The sequence below is a fragment of the Leptonychotes weddellii genome, chromosome 1 (assembly GCF_054177405.1).
Source record: "Leptonychotes weddellii isolate Sample4059 chromosome 1, ASM5417740v2, whole genome shotgun sequence".
In the NCBI taxonomy this organism is placed as follows: domain Eukaryota; kingdom Metazoa; phylum Chordata; class Mammalia; order Carnivora; family Phocidae; genus Leptonychotes; species Leptonychotes weddellii.
In genome coordinates this window covers 16,301,589-16,311,184 of record NC_138369.1, presented here as the reverse complement: position 1 = coordinate 16,311,184, position 9,596 = coordinate 16,301,589, and the positions used below count along the sequence as shown (strand labels likewise).

The following is a 9,596-nucleotide window of genomic DNA, read 5'->3' as shown; positions in this document are numbered from 1 at the left end:
TTGTCAGTCCGAGCGGGGGCGTGTCGCCAGCCAGCTCCGGGTTTGGAATTGGGGTGCGAGATCCAGGGGCGTGGTCGAGCGTAGCCTCAGGGCAGGCCAAGCAGCATGTGGACGGATTCCAGTGTTGGGGGCGGGTAGCAATTTGGGGGTGGGATCCGGTGTCCAGGACTTGGCCGAGGAAGTGGCCCGAGTCGCGCTGGGGGCCAGGTGGCTACTGGACCCCGGGGCCGCTCTTGACCCTTTTGTTCCCGGGTTTTAGGGTTTGGAGCAGGGGACTCGAAACCGGACACAGGAGACCTGTGTTCGAATCGTGACTGTTGCCAGCTCACACTGTGGGCCTCAGTTGCTCCTAATACAAAATTCATGGCAATGTCCCTCAAAGTGTGGCCTGCCGACGCCCTCCCCCACCAGAATCTATTGTTAACTAGATCACTGTTAACTAATAAACATGCAGTTTCCCCGGACTCGGTCCCAGACCGGGGGGGGGGGGGGCGGGGGGGGGCGGGGCGGGGCGGGGCGGGGGAGCCTCGGGGATCTGCATTTGTAACAAAAGCTTCTCGGGTGATCCCCGTAAGTTCCTTTGAGAACCCAAGGATTGCAAGGTATCTGAAGGCCCCTCCCCTGAGATGATCGCGCCGTAGATGGAGGCTATTATGAGGTGTGTATGTAGTCTTGCTGCCTGTGTCAGACTGCCCAATAATAATACCTCTCCAATAATAATACCAACAGCTCCCAACTTCTCTGGACTGAGCTACCCCATTTCTAGCCCAGGTTGGGTGTAGTTCACCAAGAACCCTCTCAGTAGAGCCCATCTGAGCAGGAAGCCGAGCTCCAGGGAAGGGAAACATCTCGCTCTAGGTCACAAAGCAGTAAAGGGGCGAGCCACAGTTAACGCAGGTCCAAGGACTCCCAGTCCAATGCTCTCCGGGAGCCTCCAGCGTCCGCCTCCGTTTGGGGAGCATCAATCTATCTCGGCGGAGGTGGAACTCCGCCCGAGTTCTGGTGCAGGAAGGGCTTGGCCACCCACGGACCTGTACCCGACTTCGGCGTAGACCACGGGTAATGAGGGGTAGTCTCCACGAATCGAGACCCTGTGTCCGGCTCCTGCTGGGGGCGGAGCCAGATCCAGCGACAGGCGAGCGGGCCAGTGCCAGGCAGGCTGTGGGCCTGACAGCCAATCGGGAGCCGGGGGCGAGGAGCCGGCAGGGAGGCGAGGCGCTGGAGCGTGGGGGACCCGCGGGGCTACTCGCCTCGGCCCCACCCCCGCGGTGGGTCCAGGCCCTGCCTGTCCCGGCCCCGGCTGGCTGAGCCGGCTCTCGCGGCTGCGGGCGGTGCGCTGTAGCCGGCCCAGCCCGCGGCTCCGGGCGCACTGGGAGGGCGGACCTGGGCTCGGACCCGCTGCCCCCCGCCCTGGCCGTCTGCCGATCGCCACCACCCCTAGCCTCTCCGGCTGAGCTCGGCGCCCCAGAGAGGATTAAGTAAGTGCTGAGGTCGCAGCTTCTGTGCAAGAATGGAGGAATCACCGAGTCGCAGAGGCGGGGATGGGGATTGGAGCAGGGAGGACTGAGGAACCTGGTAGAGAACGGTATGCGGGTTCTCGGAGGTCGCGATGCCAACCCATCTCAGCCGTTTCCTTCTCTTGCCCTTTGGACCCTCGGGCAGTACCAGACAGTGATGAGCGGGGCCTTTTCTCTGTTTTGGACCGAGGAGTAAACAGAGCCCAGAGCAAGAGTTAAGGGTCTGGCCCAAGGTCATGTCTGGGGTCAGAGGCAGAGCCAAGAAAGAACCTGGAATTGCTGACGCGTTCAGCCTAGCTGGAGAGAGAGAGGGCAGAGAGGGATGAGCCCCCATATCCCTTTGCCAACCTTGCCCCTTCCTGAGGAGCCATCATAAGTGTGTACACACCTCCCGCACACCCATGCACCTGCACAGGACGGCACCCCACATACACCCATGAGCTAGCACAGGGATGTATGTGTGCAGCCATGAGCTGTGTACCCTCCCCCTCCCTAGGCCCACCCTTCTGCAGCGTGGCTGCGACCCCTTCCCACCTTGCCCTACCCAGAGCCTCTGGCCTGGGAAGAGGTAAGCCACACCCTGGTCTCCGCACGTCTTACTCTCTGTTCCCAAGAGAGGAGGGGGGGAGAAGAGAAGCACCTCAGAGTGGGAGCTCCATGCTCCCTGCTCATCTTGTTTTTCCTTGTCCCTGGCAGCCCCTAGCTCCCCTATGGGGGTCCAGTGACCCTAAAAGCCTGCAGAAAAGCCCTGCTAGGGGACCTGACTTTAGGCTCTCTCCCCTTCCTGTCTTCTGGTCTCTCCGCACCTGTCATCCACTCCCCGGCCCCCATCCCCTGCAAACATAGCCTGGATCACACAGCGGGCTAGGTCAAGGGGCTCCTGTGGCTCCCCCTTTCCCAAGTGTGTTGGCCAAGGGGGGGAAAGTCAATATACTGGGTGCTTACTGTGGGTAGGGGTTACGCTGAGCTAAGTCTTTTCTAGGGACCAGTTCATTCTGACATTTCAATGACCTTATAACCCTGTGAGGCTGTGAGGGAGGTGGGGTATTGTTTGTCTGTTTGTTTGTTTGTTTTTAATCTTGATCTTAGACTCAGAGGAACTGAGACCCAGAGAGGTGGAGTGACGTGCCTAGGGTCATCTGACTCTTGGGCAGGTGTTTCCCTCCAGGAAAGGAAAACGCTGCGGTGTTTTTTTTTTCTCCCCAAGCAGGAGGTGAGGGATATGGGGGGCAGGGAGTGAGGGGGTGGGAAATGTGGGGAGTAGGGGGGTGGAAGGGTGGATATTATGTAGGGGAGAAACTTTTTCTTTCAAAGCTCCCTACTACCTTTCATATCTTCCAAGTATGATCACTATGTTATCATACCCTCAAAGAAGGGGCATTTTCACCTTCTTAAATCTACATGGGAACTGTACATAAGTAAAGCACGTCCTAATGTCCCCTGAACTTGCCCTTGCCCTCAAACTTTTATTTCCCCAGTACCTTCAGAACTTAGGGGTACTTGATCTCACCACTGAGTCCTGTCCTAAGCCTCATGTTTTTCATTCTTTCTCTGCCAGCACCCACGGGGCCGGGGAGCTCCCTTTCTCCTCGGAGGTGGCAACCTGGAAGTATAGCAGGGGCCACAGGCTGGGATACTACCCATGTCAGGAGCAAGTTGGCAGGTCGACTGACCACAGGCAGTCTCTCAGCCAGGGCCCTCTCAGCGTTGGCATGGACTCCAGGATCCTGCCTGCCAGGGGCTGGCTCAGCAGCCGCCCACCCACCTCTGAGCCCGACCTGGAGCCTGCCACAGAGGGGCCAGCCTCTGAGACCACCACCCTCAGCACAGAAGCCACCAACTTTAATGACACCAGAATCCCTGATGTGACTGGTAGCACAGCTGGTGTGGGCACAATGCTTCTGTCCTTTGGGATCATCACGGTGATTGGCCTGGCTGTGGCCATGGTAAGAGCTGGTAGGCTGGGGCTGACCAGTTGGGGGGGGGCACTCTAATCAGAAGACAATTGTCTGGTGTTTTTTTTTGGTTTTTTTTTTTTTTAAAGATTTTATTTATTTATTTGAGAGAGAGAGAGCACATGAGAGGGGGGAGGGTCAGAGGGAGAAGCAGACTCCCTGCTGAGCAGGGAGCCTGATGTGGGACTCGATCCCGGGTCTCCAGGATCATGACCCGAGCCGAAGGCAGTCGCTTAACCAACTGAGCCACCCAGGCGCCCCGACAATTGTCTGTTAATGATAGCACAGTCTTCCCCTTCTCCAGGGATGTGTCCACTGGAGACCAGAGGGGCTGCCTCCAACCGGAAGAACCAGAGAGGGTTCTGAGGATACATGGCCTCTTGAGCTGGGCCATGAGGGCCACAGAGGAGTTGGGCAGGAGGGCATTCCAGGTGGAGGGTCCTGATGGGCGAAAGTTTGGAGGCAGACAGGAGTTTCTGGGCACAGCAGGCAGGACAGTGAGGCAAGTGCGGGGAGGGGTGAGTAGGAGTAGAGGCTAGAAGGCGATCGGAATAGATCACAGGCCACAGTGCAGGCAGGCTGCTCCGGGTATGGCAGGCTGCTGGCGGCCTTCGTTCACTTGCCAGGTATTTCCTAAGCCCCTGCCCTGGACCGAGCCTTCAGGTCCCCAGGGACTAAGGAGACTAAGGCCTGCCCGGCGGTTCTTACGGGGAACAGGAGACCAATAAAGCCAATGATGCCAAGGGAAGCCCGGAGGGACTGAGTTGGGGAATTGGGCAGGAGGACTTCCTAGGCTAGGTGGTCAGGGACAAACTGAGGAGGCAACATTAGAGCTGAGACCCCAAAGTGGAGGCCTGGCCCCAGTACCACAAGAAGGGGCAAACTTGGGCAGACCTCTGAACGGAGGTGAGCTGGGGTGAAGACTGAAGGTGTTCCCTGATAGGGGATATGACGTTTCCAGATCTGGTGTCTGTCCCTGCAGATATGGGCCCTCCCCCTAATCTGCTACACGGACACTCAAAATGTCACTGAGGGACTGCTGGAGATGGTGCTGGCTCAGACAAGGAAGGGGGGAGGTGCACCTGAGGTCCCCCAGGGGGCCTGACAATGGTGGCATCCTGGCCACTGCCCCTCACAGGCTCTGATGGCCAGCCTTAGGCTCAGGACTGCGTTGTTCTGGCAAATAGAGCTGTGGATGGTCCATCCGTGACCTGGCTGGAGCTGCTGTCCAACCAAGGTTGCCATATGGACCCTGTAGGCTCCGGATCGCCGCCAGAGAACAAGTGCTGGCCAGCGAGCAGGGCCAGGATGCAGCCCACAGAGCGAGCAGCCTCCTGGGGCAGGGGCGAGGCGGAGCGCCAGTGTTTCCCCATGCCATCCATGTGGCAGCGAAGCAAACCCAAACAGCCTTACCTCAGGGAAAAAGTGGGGTCTGGAATCTGCCCTTGCAACTCTAGGCCAGAGATTATGTCCCAGGAACTTGGGAGGACTCCATGATGCTTCATTCTGGGGGAACGTTCAGAGGGCCAGGGTAGAGGGCCTTCTTGCCCAAACCAGAGAGGGGTCAGCCCCTTCTTCCCCCATCTCTCAGTGCTTTGTACAGGGATGTCCTGCTCCAGCCCAGAGCACGTGGGTCTTGTATGTTTCCTCAGGCTGCCTAAGCCTTTATCTTCACGTCTGTACAATGGAGGTTAGGACCCAGGGGCCTTCCTACCTTCCTCCAGCATGTGGGTTCTGCCATTTAGTCTGGGCTGCTGTCCGGGGACTCGGGCTCTCCTCCCCAGCCCCCGTCCACTGAAGGCTATCAGCCTCCCATGGAAACCCCAGAAGCCCAGCCCAGGGTCTTGCCTCGAGCACTGCCCTGCAGAGTCTGGCCACTACCTGTCCCCTGTTCTTTTTTCCCATACAAGGCTCTGGGCCTGGGGGGTGTTGAGAGGAAGGGGGGCGCTGAAATCTTCCCCTCCCCCTTGAAGAGTCCAAGGCAGGTGCTGAGTGGCTGAAGCTGCAGTCTGTATTGGTGGAGACAACGCAGGCCTGCTCCCCACTTCGCAGCCCGGGCACCGTCAGCATCTGATACACATCAAAAGGAGGCACAAATGCAGGATGTGTGTGTCCCTGGGAGGGAATCCCAGAGGTCTTGGGGATCCACAGTTCTCCTGTTCATCGACCTCAGCTTGTCCCTTGTCCCAAGGAACTGCTGGTTAATCAGGGACTCCTTGCCCAGCCATCTGACACTGCTCCTTCTCTTGCAGGTTTTGTACATTAGGAAGAAGAAAAGGTAACTCCCCAGTTGCCACCCAAAACTGCAGCCTGTTGGCAGTGTTGGGCTGGACTCCAGGGGCCGTGGGTGGGAAAAGAGAGTCCCACCACCGTCGGGGCCCCTCTCCGTTGTCAGAGAGCCGGTTCCTCTTCTGCCCACTGAAGGCTGGGGTTGGCAGCTTGCCCTCGGGGAGTGCTGAGCCACTTTTGCCCCACTGCCCCAAGCTCCAGGTCACTGACTCCCCGCCCCTGCCCGGCCCCCAGAGGCTGTGGATCACACAAGGGCCTGGCCTAGGCAGTCCCCATGGACCCCACAGATGATGCCTATGTGGGCCATGGCCCCATCTGGTCCCGGGAGTGGGTAACGATCCATCTGAAGGGTGGAGGTGGTATACAAGTACAAAAAATGTCTTTCATTTAATCCTGGGGGAAATCTGAGCCCCACCCCACCCCCCGCCCCCAGCATAGCTGTGTGCTAGGACTCAGGTGCTCAGTGAGCAGGGCCTGGAGGGCTGGCGGGAGGGGAAGGGTCTGCCCTGCCCCCAGCAGCCTCTGCCCCCACCCGCAGGCTGGAGAAGCTCCGCCACCAGCTCATGCCCATGTACAGCTTCGACCCTACAGAGGAGCAAGATGAGCTGGAGCAGGAGCTGCTGGAACATGGGCGCAACGCCGCCTCCATGCAGGCTGCCGCCTCTGTGCAGGGCGCGCAGGGCAAGGTGGGCACTAACGGGCTCCCCCAGCAGCCTGCTCAGGACTCTACCACCCCCACCCTCCCTCCTTTCTCATGCAGCTTTCCAGCACCCGCCATGTGGTTGGGTGGCAGCTCTCAGGTACATAGGTTTAGAAACTGGTAGAATTTCTCCATGGCCACCCACAAACTGACTGCACAAGGCCAGGGCAGCCCTGGGATCCAGCCGGGCTTTGCCCCTGCTAGCCTCGTGATCTTCGCAGCCCCCTTGGCCTCTCTGAGCCCCTGCTTTCTCATCTGCAAGTGAAAATTCTAATTCTTGCCCTGTGTGCCCCCATGACTTGGCTAGGAAAGCAGGAGAGGGCTGATGGGAGAGACTGTTGGGGGCTAAGAGCCTGGTGCCTTTGCCCCCCTGAGGGCCCATGTTTCCTGAGCGGGTTGTGGTGGGGGTCAGATTCTGGATGAGTGGCACCTCTGAGTAGACTAATGGGTCCTAGTAACTGACAGACCCTGGGCGGATGGCGACGCTAGCCAAACTTGCCTCTTACATCCAAAGGGTTGGGTGCCTGTGTGGTCACCGGGCCAGAGCCGCTGGCTGGTTGCCACCAGCCCCCCAAATCCCCAAGGGCCAGAGCACCATGAGGAGACCTGGTCTCTCCCTGACCCATGAAACCCCTTCGCATTTCTCCTTGCCTTGGCCCCACAGGTTGCTGGGGGCATCTGGCCCTCCCAGAGGCAGAAGTAGGAGACCAGACTCCGGAAGAGTCCACACTGGGAGAGTGCCACCAGCTCTGTGGCAACTGACCAGGACACATTCCCCACTTGGGGTATTTGGGAAATCAGGCTGAAAACCTTGGTCCACCCAGCCCATGGGACGACTGACAATTTGACAGTTGTTTCCTGGGCGCTTCCCTTGGTCCAGCCCCAGTGCTAGGGCTGGGGGGTGCAGAGGTGAGCCCCCTTCTGCTGGGAGAGAGGAGTGCCTGCATCTTTCATGCAGCCTCTAGGCGCACAGGGTAAGCGCGTGCTGGCAAGCTGGTGATGGCTGGGGGCGGGGAGGAGTCATCAGAGCCAGATGGTAGTTCCAGGCTGAACTTGCAAGGGGGGCATTCCAAGCAGAAGGCATAGCGGGTGCCAAGTGCAAACAGGCAAACCAGGAAGCAAGGGTGGAAGTGACTGGGCCAGAGAGTACGTGGCCTTGGTCGAGGTCCCTGATGCCCTTGACTGTCTCTCTGCAGACCACGCTCCCCTCTCAGGGCCCACTGCAGAGGCCCAGCCGGCTGGTGTTCACTGACGTAGCCAATGCCATCCATGCGTGAGTGGCCCGAGGACCGGCCCGGACCTCTGATGAAGACATCTGCCATCGTGCCCCTTGAGCTTGATTGTTAAGACCCACTCTCAAGACCTGCCTTGCTGAGGCCCAGCTGTTCCAAGGACCCACCTGCTGACTCTCCAGGCTCTAAGAGAGGGCCCTGGCCAGGCTAGACATCTGGCTACTGAGGTCTCCTGATCTGAGGGCCCTGCTAGAGGGTATCCTTCATATCAGGAAAGTTGAGAGCCACTGCTGGCTTCCTTGTGTCCTGCCCAGACCCGTTACATCACGGTCTGCTCCTCTAATGTGGAGGAAGTGGGGGGAGACATGGGATGGGAGGGGGCAGGGGAGGAGAGTAGGGAGGGGTTCCCCTTTGTCAGGGAGAGACCTGTCTTTGGAATCTGCAGCCTCCTCTGGAGTAAGGAGGGGCAATCAACCAGGTCTTGGGGACAGGATGTGGTGGCACCCTGGGAGAAGCCCAGAGATAGACTAGAACTGCCTGGTGGGCAAGGATGCCAGGAAGAGGGCTGCTCCTACCCAGGGCCCATCTGTATTTTGGAGGGTCCACGAGGCCTCCCAGCCACCCTCCCTGGCAGCCAGCTACTGGCTGGAAAAGGGGAAGGAGGTGGGGGAATAGTGTGGAGGGCCCCAGGCAGGTGCATGAATGTGTTCACGTGCAGGCATATGTCCCTGTCCCGGCACAGAGTAGGATGGAGACCCTCTGCATGGGCTCCACCCTCCCAAGTCCACCCCACCCCTTGACGTGTGCAGGGGCACCAGGATAGGCCACTCTCTCTGCCTTCAGTGTTCAGGGGCTGAAAGGAGAGGGAAGCCAAGTTGAAGGTCCTGCTGCCCACCACATCTCTTCACTGGGCTCTACAAGCCAGGTAACTGGCTTCTGAAAACAGTTCCCTGTCCTGGTGTATATTGGGGATCTAGGGTTGTAGGAGAGGCTGCCAGTCTAAGGGCAGTGGTCCCAAGCTGTGGGCTATCTAGGGACATTGTGACTTTGCCTGAAACGGGTGTGGGGATGGCCCCATGGGAAACAGACCTAGTTTTTGATAGCACAGCCCACCCACCCATTGTCCACCCACCCAACACCCCTCAGGAAATCTTCTACCAGTCTGGGGCATCTGAACAAGGCATGGGACCAAGCCAGACCCCAAGAGCTGGGCAGCCTTCTCCTCTGGACGTGCATGCACACACGAGCATGCAGAGAAGCATGCCCCCCGCCCCCGTGCCCAGCCTCCCTGCTGTCGCTGTCCTCTGCTGGTTGGAAGGGGACACGGGGGCGATAGCACATACCTTCTGTCGGGCAAATACCACGTGTCAGGAGGGGAGGGCCTAGGAGACCCGTGTGGGGAAGATTTGGGATGTATTCCCTCCTCTTGATGCTATAAATACATTAGCACTTGAACCAACTGGAGGGCTGTGGGTGATTTGGGACGCACAGATGCTGTAATGGAACTTGGCACCTCCATGTGAGAGCATTAAAGATGTAATTAAGATGTTTACATGAAGAGAGTGTGAACCTGTGACACTTGGGGTGTGAAACCCCAGGAGGGACAGGATGGGTTAGGGGCTGTGGGGGGCCTGGGAACAGTCACTTGGATCCCAGCAATGAGCTGGCAGCCCAGCTGGTTTTCCTTGATCTATCTGATGAAATGCCTCGGGCCCTGAGTTCAGGCTGCTCTGGGGCCTCGTGTCTCAACTGTGGAATGGGGTCACAATGCCTGCCATCACCCAGGGTGGAAAAGCCAAGTGGACAGGACCTTGTGGGGCCTGAGGAAGGAGAGGGCTTGAGCCCCAAGGTCCAGGGGGGAGGTGGGGTGCCTCAGGATCCATAGGAGCTGGGTGTGGAAGAA

The 9,596-nt window shown here is 58.8% G+C and overlaps 1 protein-coding gene across 4 annotated transcripts; it reads left to right on the top strand.

Moving 5' to 3' along the window:
- Positions 1-556: 556 nt before the first annotated feature.
- C1H3orf18 (chromosome 1 C3orf18 homolog) lies at positions 557-9,251 on the top strand. Of its 4 annotated transcripts, XM_006731754.3 has the most exons (6): positions 564-1,478; positions 2,607-2,730; positions 3,076-3,463; positions 5,725-5,750; positions 6,300-6,447; positions 7,658-9,251. In XM_006731754.3, the coding sequence occupies exons 3-6, from the start codon at positions 3,230-3,232 to the stop codon at positions 7,736-7,738; spliced, it is 489 nt and encodes a 162-aa protein (XP_006731817.2). In that variant the 5' UTR covers positions 564-1,478; positions 2,607-2,730; positions 3,076-3,229; the 3' UTR covers positions 7,739-9,251. The 4 variants fall into 4 exon arrangements, with proteins under 4 accessions (XP_081674562.1, XP_006731817.2, XP_081674571.1 ...); XM_081818436.1 differs by lacking the exon at positions 2,607-2,730 and having other exon boundaries at positions 557-1,585; positions 6,339-6,447; XM_081818445.1 differs by lacking the exon at positions 2,607-2,730.
- Positions 9,252-9,596: the final 345 nt, after the last annotated feature.

Excerpts from the sequence above, each read along its gene's own strand:
- C1H3orf18 (XM_081818431.1), top strand. The coding sequence starts at position 1,542 with ATGGGGATTGGAGCAGGGAGGACTGAGGAACCTGGTAGAGAACG. Across the intron at positions 3,464-5,724 it reads TTGGCCTGGCTGTGGCCATG|GTTTTGTACATTAGGAAGAA; the intron begins GTAAGAGCTGGT and ends CTTCTCTTGCAG. Across the intron at positions 6,448-7,657 it reads TGCAGGGCGCGCAGGGCAAG|ACCACGCTCCCCTCTCAGGG; the intron begins GTGGGCACTAAC and ends GTCTCTCTGCAG.